Source organism: Pogoniulus pusillus, chromosome 13 (genome assembly GCF_015220805.1).
Source record: "Pogoniulus pusillus isolate bPogPus1 chromosome 13, bPogPus1.pri, whole genome shotgun sequence".
In the NCBI taxonomy this organism is placed as follows: domain Eukaryota; kingdom Metazoa; phylum Chordata; class Aves; order Piciformes; family Lybiidae; genus Pogoniulus; species Pogoniulus pusillus.
The window spans coordinates 17,211,166-17,228,481 of NC_087276.1; the positions used below are offsets into that span (position 1 = coordinate 17,211,166).

A 17,316-nucleotide genomic window follows, 5' to 3' on the forward strand; every position below is an offset into this window, starting at 1 on the left:
GGAAAGCAGCTGAGAGACCCCATCCAGCCCCGCACCCAGGGGGCATCTCTGCACGTCCCCCAGACGCGGGGCCATGGTTCAGCGGGGAGCTGGCAGCGCTGGGCTGAGATCAGACTTGGTAATCGTGGAGGTCTCCTCCAACCCAAACGATGCTATCACTCTAAACCTGGCCGTGGCCAAGGCCACCATGACCATATCTCATAATGCAGCGGCAGGGCCACACCTGGCAGGACCCCGGAGGCTGTGCCCCAGTGCCCCCACCCGGGCCCGGCACAGGACTCGCAGGGGGTGGCTGGAGGGGGCAGGGAGCAGAGCTGGGGCTGGGCACCCCTGTTCGGAGAAAGGATTTCCAGCTCCTTTCCTTCCACATTTGCTGCCGGGACGGCTCTGGGGTGGGGTTAACCCTTGGTGGGGCTGGGGGTGGATGATGCCCCCCACCCGGAGCATCCCATAGGGCTTAAGAGGAGCAGCCCCATGGCCCCTCGGTGCTGCCAGCATTGCCGTGGGCAGGACCACCCGGGATGCTCCGAGGGAGCTCGGTCCCCTGCAGCTGGTCCCCAGAGGTGCTCCCAGAGCTCCGGCGTGGGACAGGAGCCGGCAAACACCCCCACGCACCCCCACCTCCGGAGCAGTGAGAGGCAGCTCTGCCTGCACTCCTCTTGCTCCAGGGTGGGAATCCCCGGGGAAAAGCAGAGCCGGTGACGCTCAGCCTGCCAGGGACCCCCTACTCTGACTGGGACCCCTAGCCTGGACAGGACCCCCCAGGCTGACTGGGACTCCTTACCCGGCCCCTATCCTTCCTGGGGTTCCCCAGCCTCACCAGGGCTGCCCAAGCCAGTCAAGCTCCCCAGCCTGTCTGGAACACACACCCCACAGCCCCATCCTTCCTTCAACTCCCGGCCTGGCCAGGGCTCCCTGTCCTCCTTCCCTTCCATGGGCCCCTCAGCCTCACCAGGAACCCCCAGTCTGACCAGGACCCCCCAGTCTGACCAGGACCCCACAGCCTGGCCAGGACCCCCCATCCTGGCCAGCCCCCCTCAGCCTGCCTAGGACCCCCAGCCCGGCCAGGATCCTCCCTAGCCTTGCTGCTCCCCACCAGCCACGCTTCCCAGGCAGCTCCCCCACAGCGAGGACTAAAGCAGTCGCTGGGTGCATCCCTGCAGGGGGGAGCCCCACGGTGGGGGTCAGGCAGGGGAACCTCCCCTTGTCCTACGCAGGGGCCGGGGGGCTCAGTTCGGAGCATCGCTCCCAGCCTCTGCAGGGCTCTAGGGGCTGGGGGCGGTGCCCATCCTCCTTCAATGCCCTCCCGCGGGGTCCCCGGCCAGGCTGCAGCATCCCAGCGCCCGGGGGACACGGGGTGGGGGCGGACACAGAGCAGAGAGGCCCGTGGGAGGGGGCTGGCGGCCGGGGGCCGGGCCGGGGGGTGGGGGGAATCCGGAGCGGAGCGGGGCGGGGGCGGGAGCGGGGGCAGCACCTCCCCCTCCCCTCCTTCCCTCCCCCCGCCCCGTTCCCCTCCTCCTTCCCCTGCCCGCCGAGGGCAACCGGCGCCGTCCCGTCCCGGGGCTCGGCGGCTCCGCTGCTCCGCTCCCCGCGCCAGCCCCGCTCCATGCGGGAGCCCCGGGTGGGCGGCAGCCGCGGCCCCCCCGCCCCCGCCCGGCATGGCTCGGCTCTCGGTCAAGGAGCACCTGGACGGGATCCTCTCCGACTTCGAAGGTGCGGCCGCGGCTGCGGCAACTCCCTCTGCCTCCCACCCCCCGAGCAGGGCTGAGCCCCACCTGAGGGCTGCGACCTCCGCTCCTGGATGACTCTCGGGGGTTGAATTCTCCGCCCTGGGGGCTGAGCAGCGTGGGGGGCAGAGCTGCATCCCCCGTGGGACGGGTAACTCTGGTGGGGGCTGCGACCTCCGCTCGGGGCTGGGTGTCGGGGTGGGGTCGCTGCTGGAGCTGGGCAGGTTAAGGGACTGACAGCCCCCCCCGGGGCTCAGCACCGTGGGGGGCTGCTCTCCACCCCCTGAGGGCAGGGTAACCGAGGGGGAGTTCTGCACCCTCCAGAGGGATGCGACCCCCGCTCGGGGCTGGGGGAGTTCTGGGGAGGATGCTGCTGGGGCTGAGCGTCCTGGGGCTGGGGTGGGGGCGGTGTGGGATGCCTCCCGGAAGGGCTCAGTTTCGTGGGGGGCTGCGCTACTCCCCCACCTGGCTTTCGTCTGAAGAGGGTGATCACCGCCGAGGCAGCATGGCGGGGAGATGGGATGTCCCCCCTCCAAACCCAGACTGGATATCGTGGGGGGGCTGCGCTGTCCCCCAGCCGAAGCTGAGTATCGGGGGCGGGGGGCGATGTCCCCCTCCCGGGGCTAAGCATGTTGGGCGGCCGTTTCCCCCACGCCCGGGGAGCTGCGCATCGCGGGCTGCGCCCCTTCCCGCGCCAGGACGCGGTGCGCCCACGGGGAGCGGTGAGGGTGCCTCAGGGTGGGGTGCGAACGGAGCGGGGGGGGAGGGGGGGCTGCGAAGTGCTCCAGTGGGGGTGGGGAGGTGCATGTGTAGCCCCCGTGTGCGTGCCGCACGCCGCGGCCGTGCCCCCGCTCCCGCCAAGGCTGCCCGGGGGGGGCTGGGCTGCGGGGGGGTCCTGCCGGTCCGGGGCTGAGTTTCTCCCGAACGCGATGAGCTGCAGCCGCTTCCTGGAAGCTGGGGCGGGAGGGACCGGGGCTGGGCAGGGGCCGGGAAGGGCGGGGGGGGTGGGCGGCGAAACCCGACCCCGGGGCTGCTGCTGCCCTCGCCGGGGAGGAATGTGTGCATCTACCCCGGGCACCTTAACCCCGCCGCTGCCGGCTGCCCCCCACTGCCTAGAGCCCCCCTTCCATCTCTACCATCTCCCCGCACACCCCTGTCTTTCCCCCATTCACCTCCAACCACCCCATCACCCTCCCACAGCGCCCCCACCATCCCTACCATCTCCCCACACACCCCCATCCTCCCCCACCCTCTCCCCTGAGCCCCCCATCACTCCCTCACAACCCTCCCCTCTGTCCATGCCATCTCCCCACCCCCTCATCAACCCCTCACTCACCCCTATCGCCCTCCAAATCTCCTGCCACCCCCCTACTCCCTGCAAGGCCCCCATCCTCCCCCCCAACAACTATCTTCCTGTACCCCCCCACTACCCTCTGAAAACCCCCTGCCACCCCCCCCTAAACCTCCTGCCCTACTCACATCCTCTCCCACGTTCTTCCCCAAACCCTTCACCCCTCCTCCACCCCACACCCCCCAAATCCTCTGGCACCCCCTCACACCCCTTTGCCCCCTTTTGCCCTGTGTCCTCCCCTGCCCCGGGTCAGGTCTGGAGATTGGGTGAGGCTGGGCCAGGGGCCAGGGGCAGGTTTGGGGTGACAAGCATTTTGACCTGAAGCAGTGAGATGGCAGTGGGGAGGGGGACACCAGCCCCACACCCCCTCCAACCTCGTGGCCTCCGCCCGGCCACGGAAATACCTGCCCCGGGGAGATCTGCTATTAGCAGTACCCACCCTGACCCGACCCCTGACCCCTCCCCAGCCCCGGGCACAGAGCTCGCTTGGAGAGGGGACAGGGATGTGACCCCCACCACCCTACCGCCCCCAGCAGTGTGGCCTGGCCACAGCAGCGGTGGGGCTGAGGAAGAGGAGGGCAAAGGCAGCTTCATGCCAGTGAGCGCCATGCCAGGGCAGGCTGGCACATGTGCTGGCACAGTGGGGGTGAAGGGGTGCAGTGTGCTCAGCCTCCCTCTAGCTTCCTGCTGGAGGCAGCCACCCACTGCTTGGCACTGGGGCGAAGAAGGCTGCCTGGGGGGTGGGCATGTGTCCCCCACGCTCACCCGAGGGGCTGGGGAAGCAGCTGTGGGCACCGAACTGTGCCACTTTGGCAGAGCTGGCAGGAGCATGGCTCCCATGGAGGGGATGGCTACACGGCAAGAGGCTTTGCAGGCATGCCACGGAATGGTGATGGGGGGGCGTGTGTGTCTTTGTGTGAGGGCAGGTTGGCAGTGCCACTCGCCCCGGGGCTGCAGCCTCCTGCAGGGCCTGTACCCTGTGTCGCCGTTAGTAGGCTTCAGGGTTAAGGCCATGCAGGGGGGCAGGAAGCCCTCCCGGCAGGGAGTGAGGCAGGGGGAGAGGGGTGGGCAGGGGGGATCTGGTTACTCGGGGCCGGATCCCTTACAGGGGGAATAAAGCGGGCACTGTGCTGTGCGGCACCGGCCGGGCACAGATAAAGTGCGGGCAGTGAGGGTGAAACAAAGCAGCAGCGCCCCGAGCCGCTGGCACTGAGCTGCACTCCCATGCAGGGTGACATCACAGGCAGCCCTGCGGCAGCCAGCTGTGCAGGGGGCACCTTTGCCTACTGGCATGATGTGGCACGGCTGGGGGTCCATGCCCAGAGCTTCTCACAGAGTCAGCTGGGGAAGGGACAGCGCCCAGCAGGTGGCTGGCCATGGTGCCATCGGATGCCACTCTCATGCCACCGTCTGTCTCTCTTTGTCCCCAGCACTCAAGAAGTCGTTTGAGGCAGAGGATGGGAACGAGCCTCCTTGCCACCCACCAGCGTCCCCCCTGGGCACCAACGAGAGCTACCGGTCGCTGCAGCCTGGCCACCCGCCACACTCGGGCACTGCCACCAGCCCCAGCCCCACGCTGCGCAGCCTCTCCATTGGCCAAGCCAACGGCTCCGCTGGCACCGCTGGCACCACCATCACCCGCGTCGCCTCCTTCCAGTCTCGCCATGGCTTCACCACGGGGCCTGGCAGCGATGGCGAGAGCCTGCGCAGCTCATCCTCCAGCCTGGAGAGCCCAGCCCCCACCGGGCCCCCCCAGCTGCCAGGCACCCCCCCGGCCACCAGCCCTGGCCTGGAGCAGGTCCCGTGCCCCGGCAGCGTCTTCCCGGCAGAGCTGGAGCATGCCCTCCACAGGGCCACCACCAGCCACAGCTCGCTGCCCCTGCTGGACCTGCACATCGCCGAGGAGCTGGGCACAGGGGTGCCTTCACTGAACCCCCCGCCCTGGGGCACCCAGAGCCCTGTGACCCTCCCTCGAACCCATCAGTCCTCTTCCTCCTTCTCCCGGTGCGACGGCACTGAGGCAGCTCCAGGGCTGCCCATGCTCCCCGAGGCACCACAGGGGTGGGATGCAGCCCCCCAAGTGCTTCCCCAGCCACAACTGAGGGTCAGCCTCGATGTCAGCCTCAGTGCCAGCCCCACTCCGGCTCACCGGGGCCCGGGGGAGGCAGCCCTGGTTCCCTCGGTCCCTTCCTCTGGGAGGGCCATGAGGCTGCCACTGCCCCCAGCCCCCCGGGCAGCCCCTTTCAAGCTGGTGTCCCAACCACAGACAGTGCAAGTCAGCTCCCAGCCTGCCTTCCTCGGGGGGCTGGTGCTGGTGCCAGCCCTGGGGACCCTGACAATGCCCCGTGGAGCTGGAGTGAACCCCCACAGTGTGAGACTGGTGGAGCCACAAGGACCCTGCATGGCAGCAGCGTCTTCCAGCGAGGCTGTGGATGGTGACTGGGCTGCAGCGACACCAGAGCACGGTAGGACTCGCTCCTATGCCCTCTCCCCATCCTGCAGGGCTCCCTTGCTGGGCACGGTGTTGCCAATCCCACCCTGACGTTACCTCCAGCCACCCTGGCACTGCCGATGCTGCGGTGACCATTGGTGCAGGGTGGCGGTGACACCGGGCACAGCGTGAGCCCCACCAGCTCTCTGCTCCCCCCTGGGGCTGGGGGCACGGCGGATGCCGCCCGGCGCATGGCAGGGGGCCCGTACGGCACGGTGCTGAGCGTGGTGCTGGCAGCGCTCCAGGCCCACCCTGCCCTGGGGTGCCTGGCGAGGCTCCCGCGCCGCCCCGGCTCTGCCGGCTGTCCCGGGGCACAGGCGGGCAGGTTGGCACCCATGTGCCCCACCGGCGGCCGTGGCAAGCGCCAGGGCCCGCGCGTGCCGCCTATCGCCGCGATCTTGTCCCGCGTCCAGGGACTGCTTCCCCCCCGCATCCCTCCTCGCCTTGGCACGGGGACGGATCCTGTCCCTCCCTTCCCGCAGGGGGACACAGGAGGTGGCAGGGTGCCAAGGTGCGCTCGGGCGTGCGCCTTGTGCCTGGGGGCACGACGCGGGGCTCCTCCGGCACGGCGGTGCCCTCGGCTCCCGCTGTGCCGGGGCGGGCACCGCCAAGCCCATGCCCACGCCACTGGGGCGTTGCCAGTGTCTCCCTTCCCGGGCAGGCCGGCGGGGGCTGGGGCGGCCCGGAGCCGGCTGCCGCTGCCGGTGCTCCCTGTTTCGGTGCTTGGGGCTCCTCGCTGCCTGTCCCCAGAGCCGCGGCGCCGGGCCCTGAGCGTCGACGCCAGGCAGGCATCCATACATCTGCGGTGAATCATGCCCCAGCAATGCCCCCGGCCTGCTGCCCGGCTGGCCTGGCTGCCCTGCTGACCCTGGGCTGGGTGCTGGGAACGCAGGGACACTGCTTGGGGGCAAGTTGGAGCGATGGGGATATGGGGACGAGTGCTCGGGGCTGAGCTGGGTGATGGGGACATGGGGACAGTGCTCAGGGCCAAATTAGGCTGATGGGGACAGTGGTTGGGGTGATCTGGGGTGATGGGGACATGGGAACAGTGCTTGGGGCCAAGCTGGGCTGACGGAGACATGGGGACAGTGGTTGGGGTGATCTGGGGTGATGGGGACATGGGAACAGTGCTTGGGGCCAAGCTGGGCTGATGGAGACATGGGGACAGTGGTTGGGGTGATCTGGGGTGATGGGGACATGGGAACAGTGCTTGGGGCCAAGCTGGGCTGATGGAGACATGGGGACAGTGGTTGGGGTGATCTGGGGTGATGGGGACATGGGAACAGTGCTTGGGGCCAAGCTGGGCTGATGGAGACATGGGGACAGTGGTTGGGGTGATCTGGGGTGATGGGGACATGGGGACAGTGAGTGGGGCTGAGCTGGGTCATGGGGATATAGGGACACAGCCCAAAGCTGAGCTGGGTGATGAGGACAGTGCTCGGGGCTGAGCTGAGTGATAAGGACATGGGGACAGAGCCCAGGGCTGAGCTGGGTGATGGGGACATGGGGACAGTGCTTGAGGTAGAGCCAAGGTGGTGAGGGCAGTGGGGAGTGGTGCTCAGGGTGTCGCCAGGGTGACAGGGACATGGGCACAGCGGTCGGGAGCAGGCTGGGGCGATGGCAGAGCAGCTGAACATGGCATGGCCAGAGCGAGGCACGAGCCAGCGGGCAGCCTGCGGGCACCGCCTGCTCTGCAGATGGCACGGGACTGGCAGACCCTGCTCAGGCACAGCGGATTCTCTGCCAGGAAGAGGTGGGGATGTGCCATTTCCTCTCCCGGGAGGCCACCGTGCCCCCCAGGCAGTGACACCCGTGGGTGGCCGTGCCGTGCCCCGTGGGAGGAAGCGCCAAGGAGCCCTCGGCCGCTGCCTTTCACTTCCACACTGCCTCTCACTTCCACGCCTGGGTCGCCCACGCAGGCCCCCGGGCGAGGAGGAGGAGCAGGAGCAGGAGCAGAGGAGGAGCCGTGGGCTGCAGCCACCCTCCCCGCCCTTGCACCTCAGGAGCCATTTGGCCCCGGTGACCAAGTCGTGGCGACAGCAGCCCCGGCTCCGGCCACGCGCCCAGGTAGGGGTGGCCACTGGGGTGGCAGCGGGCAGGGCGGTGGGTGGGCAGGGGGGTGCTGCCAGCAGGGCAGGGGCTGACCTCTCGGTACCCTGCAGGCAGCCCCAGGGTTTCACCCACTGGCTCACTTCTGCTTCTGCTTCTGCTCAGCGCCAGCGCTCGGCATCCCCCAGCCCTGTGCCGCGGCTTCTGCCTGTGCCACAGCCAGCCAGGCAGGGTGGCACTGGCTCTGGCCAGGGGTGGGAATTGTCATCGCTGCCCCCTTGGGTGGCACTGGGTGCCGGGAGAGGTGGCAGCGTTTCTGGGCCAGGCTTGGCCGGGGGGATGGAGCTGTGGTGAGCTCCTCAGCACCACCAGGAACGCCTCTCCATCTGCAGCCCCCAGACCCTCTATCCCTCGGGCATGGCTCAGCTCCAGCGCACCCACCTGATCCAGGGCCACCCTATCCAGTGCCCATCTCAGCAGCCAGGCTGGGAGCTCCAGTCCTGGTCCACCCTCCCTGCCAGCAGCCTCATTAGAGGCGTCCCCAGGGAGCCTGCCAATTAGTCCCGCAGCAGTAATTACCCCCCTGGAGGAGCCGATGGGCTGCTGGTCCCTGCCTGGCAAACAAGAGCATCTCTGCTGGAACAGGTGTGGCCACAGGAGCCATTAGCCCTGGACATGCCATGGGGATGTCCAAGAGCTTCCACGTGGCTGCCCAGCTGCCAGCCCTTGCCAACAGGGCTTTTCAGTAACGAGGGCAGGAGCACCATGGGGTGTTCTGGCCCCAGGTGTGTGGGTGAAGCACCCAGGGCTGGCACACACCCCATGGCTCCACCCATCATCCATCCAGCTGTTTTTGTCTGCTTGCCAGTGCTGCTGGCACAGCATGGCACAGTGTGGCATGGTAGGAGGCCATGGGCGATGATTGAGCCCCTGTGCAGGTGCTGCACCCCAGGGAGCTGGGGAGTGTGGGTGGGTGGATAAAGGGCAGGGGGGATGTGAGCACCACATCCTGCCTGCACCCTGCCTGTGGTGCTTAGGCACCCTGGGTGGCAGCAGCTGCATTGCTTGGCTCTGGATCCATCCCAGTAGCCAGCCACTGGTGTGGCAGAGACCGGGGCGGGGGTGTAGGAGTGTATGGGGAGTGGGGCATGGCCAGGTGGGCATCAAGAGGATCCCATCTCCCTGTCTACCAGAAGGGTGGGTGGGTGCCCACAAGAGTGGGCACCTTGTCTGCCCCCAGTCCTGCTGTCACCAGGAAGTGCCCAGCTGGTTCGCTACTTCCAAGGAACACCCTGCCCTGGAGGGTGTGAGGGAAGCTGGCACACCTGGCTCTGTTGTTGCCAACCTCACCACTTCTCTGGGCATCCCACCATCACCCTGCTGACGCACCCACCAGCGGGCATAGGGTGCTGGTTGTCCCTACCCAGAATGCTGTTGCCATGGTGGTGGGCACGTTCAGCTCCATCATCTCCTGGCACCCCAGGGCTGGCTTGGGCTGGACCATGCCCACATGTCCCTCGTCCCCAGCTGAGTGGCACATGGCACATAGCAGGGTGGCTCAGCTCTCTCAGCCATCAGCAAGCTGCCGCTCACGGCTCGCCAACGCCAAGAGCCAGCTGGCACATATGTGGCAGATGGGGACACTGCAGCGTGGGGGGACGCAGGCGCCGTGGGGCACTGCGGCAGTGGGGTGGATGGCAGGGCCAGCACCCTTCATCTCACCCTGCTCTACCCATGCCACCCGTGGATGGTGCGTGGGGGGTGTGGTGCCAGGTGACCTCCGGTGCCAAGGAACTGGTGAGTGCCAGCGGGGTTGGTGCCCACAGCTAAGCACTCCTGCTCCTCTTCGGTGCCACCACAGCCACCCCTGGGAGTGATGGGTGCTATGGGGTGGGAGGGCAGCCCTGCGATGTGATCGCCATCTGCATCAGCCTGGCTGGATGTTGAGCAGTGCCATGTGCTGGGCTGGCATAGCTGGGTGGGTACCTTCCCCATCCCAGCGGGCTTGTGGCAAACTTGTGGCGGTGTGTTGGCTGTGGCGGGGAGGGGGCTGCATGAGGGGCAGGGCCATTGCCATGCCGGTCATGCGTGGGAGCGGCAGCCTCGCCGGAGCTGGGACCGGTGCCAGCCAGGGGCTGGCAGGAGGAGAGGCAGTCGGGCACTGGTGCTGATGGGGACGGGGATGCTGGTGGGGCTCAGGGCACCATCCCCGGCCGAAGCTGGGTGCTGAGTGTGGGCGTCGCTGAGGTAGGAGCTGAACAATGGCGGTGGTGGGCAGGAGGAGGAGGAGGAGGAAAGGGCTCAGGGGCTCCCCGAGCGGTGCACAAAGGGCTGGGGCGGGCACGGGGCTCCACTGGCCCCCGAGCTGGGTCACACTGCTGGCACAGCCCCCAGACAAACCCTGCGTGTCCCCTGCGGCTGGGGGCTCCTGCCCCTCCTTAGTGGATGCCTCTCACCTTGGCAGGGGCTGCTGCCCAGTTATGAAGCAGGGTGGCATGTCCTGTCCCATGCCTAGGTGCTGCAGGAGGTGGCCTTGTGTGAGTGCCAGCTGGGCACAGGGTCCTGGCAGCAGCTGTGGTGCTCTGTACAGCCACCTCATGGAGCAACCGGTGGCTTTGCAGGGGATGAGCAGGGCTTCCCGGTGGCATGGCCGCCACTATGGCACCTTCTCATGCCCCTCTGCCTCTGGGGTGCCAGGGGAATGACGTGCCACGTTGCCATGCCAAGCCTCACCGGCTGCCAGGAATGTACTGGGGCTGAGTGCTCGCCAGGATGGCTGCTGCTGGGGCAACGGTGCTGGCAGACGAGTGGGCACTGGTGAGGGGGGTCGAGGTTCACCCATCTCCACCATGCAGGGAGCAGCCTGGAGCCCGAGGAGCACAGCATGGAGCCACCAACCGTGCCTGAGGAGGAGGAGGAGGAGGAGATGCCCCTTGCCACAGTGCCTGGCCCGGCGGGATGCCAGCTGTTCGGTTACGTGGGCATCGAAGCTGTGCTCGACCAGATGAAAGTCAAAACCATGAAGATGGGCTTCGAATTCAACATCATGGTCGTGGGTGAGCACTTGGCACAGGGGCTGCTGCCAGTCAGTGTGGGAATCTTGGCTCTGGTGCCACCATGCCAGGGGAAATCATGGTTTGAAGGGATACTGGGGGAGATATTGGGGCGCAACCTCCTGAGCCCCATCAGCTGGCGATGGTGGTGGTGGGCAACCTCGTGCCAGCTGATGGGCTGCTGCAGGTGGGCACCATGGGGTCGGCACCCTAGGGTGATGAATGTATTGGGGTGTAGGGGGTGTAGGTCAAAGATGTGCCAGCCTCTGGGATGCACCCAATGGACATTGAGCTGTAATCTCCATGAGGCAATTCATTAGAGGGCACAAACTGGACCTATCCCAACCTCTGGGGTACTCCCAATGGATATTCAGGAATAAATGCATCAGGGGGATAACCTGGAGCTATCCCAACCTCTGGAATCCTCCCAGATGGGTGCCACAGGGTCAGCACCCTGGGGAGAGAAACTCATCATTGTGTAAATCAGAGCTCTGCCAGCCTCTGGGATGCTCCCAATGGATGCTGAACTGTTGCCACCTTGGGAAAATTAATTAGAGGGCATGAACTGAAGCTATCCCAACCTCTGTGATGCTCCCAATGGATACTGAGCTGTAATCCCCTTGGGGGAATTATTAGAGGGAACAAAGTGGAGCTACCTCCTCCTCTGGGATGCTCCCAAATGGATGCTCAGGAATAAATTCATCAGGGGGATAAACTGGAGTTTTCCCAGCTGCTGGGATGCTCCCAGTGGATATTGAGATGTAATCCCCTTGGAAGAATTAATTAGAGGGAACAAGTTGGAGCTATCCCAGCATCTGGGATGCTCCTAGTGGATATTGAGATGTAATCCCCATGGAAGAATTAGAGGAAACAAATTGGAGCTATCCCAGCCACTGGGATGCTCCCAGATGGATATTGAGCTGTTGGAAGAACTAATCTGAGGGAATAAACTGGAATTATCCCACAATCTGGGATGCTCCCAAATGGATGCTGAGCTGATACCACCTTGGGAAATAAATTCATCAGAGGGATAACCTGGAACTATCCCAGACTCCAGGATGATCCCCGATGGATACCAAAGGGTGTATGTTTATTGGAGGTGGATAACCTGGAGCTATCCCAACCTCTGGGACGCTTCCAAATGGATACTCAAGTGTTATTGCCCTGAGAGGATCAATCAGGGGGTTAAATTAGAGCTATTCCAGCCTCTGGGATGCTTCCAGGTGGGTACTGAGGATACTTTTATTGAGGGGAGGATAAACTGGAGCCATTCCAGCCTCTGGGATGCTTCCAGGTGGGTACTGAGAAGGATACATTTATTGGGGGGGGATAAACTGGAGCTATGCCAGTCTTTGGGCTGCTCCCAAATGGATCCAGAGGTGGTGCCGTCCTTGCTGGGAGCACCAAGCAGGGCTGCCATGTGCCCACAGGGCAGAGTGGGCTGGGCAAGTCAACGATGGTGAACACCCTCTTCAAGTCCAAGGTGAGCCGCAAGGCCTCCCAGCCCGGCCAGCAGGAGCGCATCCCCAGGACCGTGCAGCTGCAGTCCATCACCCACGGTAAGGTCACCCCTGTGGGCTCCTGTCCCAGCACTCTGGGGGAGGCCCCAGGGAGGTGTGAGGCCACAGGTGTTTGGCCCCCACTGCTCCATGTCTCTGCCTCTTAGTCATCGAGGAGAAGGGGGTGAAGATGAAGCTGACGGTGACAGACACCCCGGGCTTCGGGGACCAGATCAACAACGACAACTGGTAGGGCACTAATGAGGTGTGGCAGCCCAGTTTGGTGGGTGGCAGTTTGGGGCAGGGGGAGGGAGTTGAGCTCAGATGGCATCCCCCAACTCGTCCTTCTCAGCTGGGACCCTATCATCAAATACATCAACGAGCAGTACGAGAGGTACCTGCGGGAAGAGATCCTCATCACCCGCAAGAGGAAGATCCCAGACACCAGAGTCCATGGATGTGTCTACTTTGTGCCCCCCACGGGTCACTGGTGAGTCCCCATTCACATCACCCATGGGTGCTCCATGCTTGGTGGTGTGGGTCATCCTGGGATGATGGTGCTGGGGGTCACCTTGGAGTGGTTTAGGTCATCCTGGGGTGATGGTGGTGAGGTCACCTTGGAGTGGCTGGATCACTCTGGGGTGATGGTGGTAGGGCCACTCCAAGATGATGGGGTCACACTGGTGGGTGGCAATGGTGCAGGATGTCTCCATAGGGATAGTGGTGGAGGTCACTCCATGGTGATGATGTGAGGTGGTCACTCTAGGCTACTGATGGTGAGGGTCACCCCATAGTGATGGTGGTGGGGTCAGCCTGGGCTGTTAGTGCTGCAGGTCACCCCACAGTGACAGTGGTGGGGGTTGTCCTGAGGTGATGTAGGTCACTGTGAAGTGATGGAGTGATGGTGGTGGGGGTCACTGCACGCCGATGGTGGCACAGGTCACCCTAGGTCGGTGGCAGTATCGCCCTGAGGTGACTTGGGCATGAGTCACCCCAAGGCGGTGGTGCTGTGAGTCACCCCAAGGTGGTGATGGTGTGGTCAGCTCGGGCGTGGTGGTCGGTGAGGGTTGCCTCAGGGTGATGGTCGGTGGGGGTTGCCTCAGGGTGATGGTCGGTGGGGGTTGCCTCAGGGTGGTGGTCGGTGGGGGGGGTGCCTCAGGGTGGTGGCCGGTGGGGGTTGCCTCAGGGTGGTGGTCGGTGGGGGGGGTGCCTCAGGGTGGTGGTCGGTGGGGGGGCACCTCAGGGTGGTGGTCGGTGGGGGGGTGCCTCAGGGTGGTGGTGCCTGGCAGGCTGCGCCCGCTGGACCTGGAGTTCATGCGGCGGCTCAGTAAGATCGTCAACGTGGTGCCGGTGATCGCCAAGGCTGACACGCTCACCCTGGAGGAGCGGGCAGAGTTCAAGCAACGGGTGAGGACGAGTCCCCGAGAGGCTCCTGGGGTGCCCTGTGTGCCCCTGGAGCCCCTCTGGAGCCCCATCTCCCACAGATCCAGGAGGACCTGAAGACCCATGCCATCAGTGTGTACCCGCAGCAGGACTTTGACCAGGACCCAGAGGACCGGGAGCTGAACGACAGGATCCGGGTAGGTGCCGGGATGCTGGCGTTGGGGATGGCATCTGCTGAGGACTGTGCTATGGGAGAGATGGCCCTAGTGGGGTCTGGTCAAGCACATCCCTCTGCACCCACAGGAGAAGATCCCCTTTGCCGTGGTGGGGGCGGACCAGGAGCACCAGGTGAATGGCAAGAGGGTGCTGGGCCGCAAGACCAAGTGGGGCATCATCGAAGGTAAGAGGAGCCCCTAAGGTCCTCAACCCTCCCCAGGTACAGGGCACCTGATGAGGCTGCAGGTAAGTGCACCCACAGGTGCATTCCTGCCTGGGGGGTGGTGCTGGGGGGAGCAGGTGGTGACATGGAGCCACGTTGCTCTGGTGGTCCCCGGGCACCCTGCTGCCCACCCACTGCCCGCTGGCCCTTGCCTTGCAGTGGAGAATGCAGCGCACTGCGAGTTCCCCCTCCTGAGGGACCTGCTGATCCGGTGAGCAGGGGACAGGGCTGGGGGCACAGCACCCTACCGGGGGCAGTGGTGAGGACAGGAAAACAGTGACTCGATGCCCTTTCTCCCTGGCAGCTCCCACCTGCAGGACCTGAAGGACATCACCCACAACGTCCACTACGAGAGCTACCGTGTGCGGCGGCTCAACGAGAGCAACCACCTGGCACTGAGCCCACTCAATGGGCTGCCCAGCAAGGGTGAGGCTGATGGTGACCTCTGAGCAGCCACGGCCACCCCTGAGCCACCACTGGAGGCCTGTGGCCATGCCCAGACCCTGCCTGGGGTGAGGAACCCATGCCAGTCTGGGGCAAGGAGCTCCCAAAGTGTTGCCTGGGTTGGATTCCTCCCTCCAGGGTCCCTCATCCCCAAGCTCTGCCATGAGCACAGACCCCTTGGACCTTGCACTGCATTAAAGGTCAGCTTGGAGCCTTCAGCCTCCACCACCATCATCCTCTGCTGGACCACTTACTTCTGCCCTGCCACCACCCTCCTGCTTGCTCTGGTCGCTGGGGCCATGTGGTGCAACATGCCCACCCTGGTGCTGCCAGGGTGCCTGGTGTCAGTGCTGCTGGTGGTGGTGAGATGCTGCTGGTGCCATGGGCGGCTGGGGCAGGCAGGGTGCAGGTCCCCTCCCTGTGGTCACCCCACCTGCCCTGCCTCTTGACAGCAGCTGGCACAGCCGGACTTTGAGCTGCTTATCAGTGGCGGAGGTGCCAGGAGAGGGGTGGAGGTGCCAGAGGTGCTACCCGAAGGGGTGTGGGGAGGGTGCACCCAGCTGCTTACCACAGTGGGTGCAGGCCCCAAAACCCCTCCGGCGGACCCCTCCGTTGGCTGCTAGCCCTGGCACTGTGCAGAGATGAGCAAGTCAGGACAGTCCCTCCGGTGCTTCTGGGGGTGCTTGAAAATGCCCCCTTGCGCCACCTGCCACAGGCGGGGCCGGGGCGCAGTGCCAGGACGGTGGCACGTGGTGTAGCTCCCTGCCCCCTCCGGCCCCACGGCAGGGCTCGGCGTCACCACCGGCACCCTTCGCCCGGCCCCGCATTAATGATCCACCCGCCCGTGCCGCTGCCGCCGCCGCCGCCAGCCCCCAGCAGCCGCCCCGGCGAGCTCCGCCTGCTGCCAGCGGTGGTGGCGGAGCAGGGGGTCCTCGGCGCGGGCGGCTCCGGAGGCCGGCGGCTCCCTGCCCCCTGCCCCACCCCTCGCTGCCAGCACCCGAGATAAGAGCGGCTGCGGGCAGCACCCATCCGGGTGGGAGAGCTGGGCCATGGCGGTGGCCACGGTGAACCTCCGTGCCCTCACCTCCTGGGTGGGCATCGCCCGGCTCTTGGCCGTCCTGCTCTCCTGCCTCGCCTTCAGTTTGGTGGCCTCCACCTGGAGCTTCGGGGGTCCCTACGGGACGTGGTGCATGTTCACCTGGTGCTTCTGCTTTGCCGTGACGCTGCTGGTGCTGCTGCTGGAGCTGCTGGAGCTCTACCCCGCGCTGCCGCTCTCCTGGGACGACTTCACCTCGGCCTTCTCCATGCTGGCAGCCCTGATGATCTTCACCACCTCGGTGGTCTACCCCTCCACCTTAATCAGCAGCCCCTGCCGCGGCAGCGTATGCGCCCGGCAGGCCGTGGCCACCGCCGCCTCCTGCCTGTGCTTCCTGGCCTACGCCCTCGAGGTGGGGCTCACCCGTGCCAAGCCGGGAGACATCAGCAGCTTCCTCTCCACCGTGCCCGGGCTCCTCAAGGTCTTCGAAGCCTACGTGGCTTGTCTTATCTTCTCCCTGCTGGATGGATACGCTTCGAAACCAGGCCTGCAGTGGTGCGTGGCTGTCTACTCCATCTGCTTCATCATCACCTTCCTCATCATCATCTTCACCATCGGCCGCTGCCTCAGCTACATGCCCTTCCCCCTGGAGAAGATGCTGGTGGGCTACAATGCCCTGGCCTTCCTGATGTACCTCACAGCCACCATCCTCTGGCCCCTCTACAGCTTCAAGGGCTATCCGCGCCCCAGTCACTGCAACAAGGACTGCCTGTGGAACAAGTTCCTGGGGGTCACCTTCCTCACCATCTTCAACCTCATCGCCTACCTGGTGGACCTGGTCTACTCCAGCAGGATGGTCTTCATCAGGACACCTACCTAAGGCTTCTGGATGGACCCGGTGGGGTGAAGGGTGGTGGGATGCAGCTGGCTGCCGGCATGGGGCTGCCAGGGGAGCTGAGGAAGAGGCTGGGTGCCTCGGAAAGCTCCTCCTGCCTACATCGTGGGGTGCTCCTGGCCACGGGGGCCCAGGGAACCAGCTTGGAGAGCCCAGGGTCTTCCCAAAACCCTGGAGCTGGGTGGAATCTGGGATTAAATTGGGTCTTTTTTCACATGATTCTGCCTCCTCCTTCCCCTCCCTGGCTTTCTGGGAGATCCTCACCAGTGGCAAGAGGAGGGTCTCAGGGGTAGGCAAATGGGAAGCACTGGTGGCACTGGCAGCAGTGGGGAGGCAGCAGCAGCACAGGAGGGTGGGTACTGGACGGGCTTCAGCAAAGCCCCTTTCTGCCTGTCAGCTTGAGCCAGAGTGAAGCAGGGCATGACCAGGAGGAAGCCAACCCGGATGCCTTCGTCTTGGCACCAGCACAGGACCTGGCCAAACGGGTTCCAGAGGAATGTGGCTGCTGGTGGAGAGGCTGAGAACCTGCCATGTCCTAATCCACCAGGTCCTTGTCATCACTGCAGCCAGCCTAGTGGGAGCCCAGCTGGATTTGGTCACACTGGCAGGAGCCCTGTGCCTGCTGCTTTGCCCTTTGGTGGCTGCTGGTGGAACCCCTTGCTTTGGGGGGGATGAGGAGGGGATGGATGTCACTCAGTGCCACCAGAGCTGGGGGGTTTGAGACATGTCATTGAGAAGACGATGGCATCACAAGCTGGTATACCAGGAAGAAGGTGGCAGAATGGTGCAGGCAGATCAGGGCTGGTGCAGGCAGGTTAAGGTGTGCCCAGCGGGCAGAGATCCTGGCACAGTGTTTCTGGATGTGGGATGGGTGTCCCATGGGGCACCCCAGCTGGTTTTGAGGCCGCTTTCTCTAGCCCATGCTGGTCCCTCTGCTGCTGCTTGCCCT

The 17,316-nt window shown here is 65.2% G+C and overlaps 2 protein-coding genes across 10 annotated transcripts; both read left to right on the forward strand.

The window, feature by feature from the left end:
• Nucleotides 1-1,518: 1,518 nt before the first annotated feature.
• LOC135180612 (septin-12-like) lies at nt 1,519-14,667 on the forward strand. 8 transcript variants are annotated; one of them, XM_064153205.1, is made up of 11 exons: nt 1,519-1,713; nt 4,509-5,543; nt 10,474-10,674; nt 12,102-12,230; nt 12,338-12,419; nt 12,523-12,660; nt 13,460-13,577; nt 13,655-13,750; nt 13,857-13,953; nt 14,152-14,203; nt 14,297-14,667. In XM_064153205.1, the coding sequence occupies exons 1-11, from the start codon at nt 1,659-1,661 to the stop codon at nt 14,439-14,441; spliced, it is 2,148 nt and encodes a 715-aa protein (XP_064009275.1). In that variant the 5' UTR covers nt 1,519-1,658; the 3' UTR covers nt 14,442-14,667. The 8 variants fall into 8 exon arrangements, with proteins under 8 accessions (XP_064009275.1, XP_064009277.1, XP_064009276.1 ...); XM_064153207.1 differs by lacking the exon at nt 1,519-1,713 and adding an exon at nt 1,820-1,878; XM_064153203.1 differs by lacking the exon at nt 1,519-1,713 and adding an exon at nt 2,183-2,449.
• A 92-nt stretch (nt 14,668-14,759) lies between these two features.
• On the forward strand, nt 14,760-16,586 carry LOC135180615 (myeloid-associated differentiation marker-like). 2 transcript variants are annotated; one of them, XM_064153216.1, is made up of 2 exons: nt 14,760-16,027; nt 16,199-16,586. In XM_064153216.1, the coding sequence occupies exons 1-2, from the start codon at nt 15,486-15,488 to the stop codon at nt 16,350-16,352; spliced, it is 696 nt and encodes a 231-aa protein (XP_064009286.1). In that variant the 5' UTR covers nt 14,760-15,485; the 3' UTR covers nt 16,353-16,586. The 2 variants fall into 2 exon arrangements, with proteins under 2 accessions (XP_064009286.1, XP_064009285.1); XM_064153215.1 differs by having other exon boundaries at nt 14,760-16,586.
• The last annotated feature ends 730 nt before the right edge of the window (nt 16,587-17,316 follow it).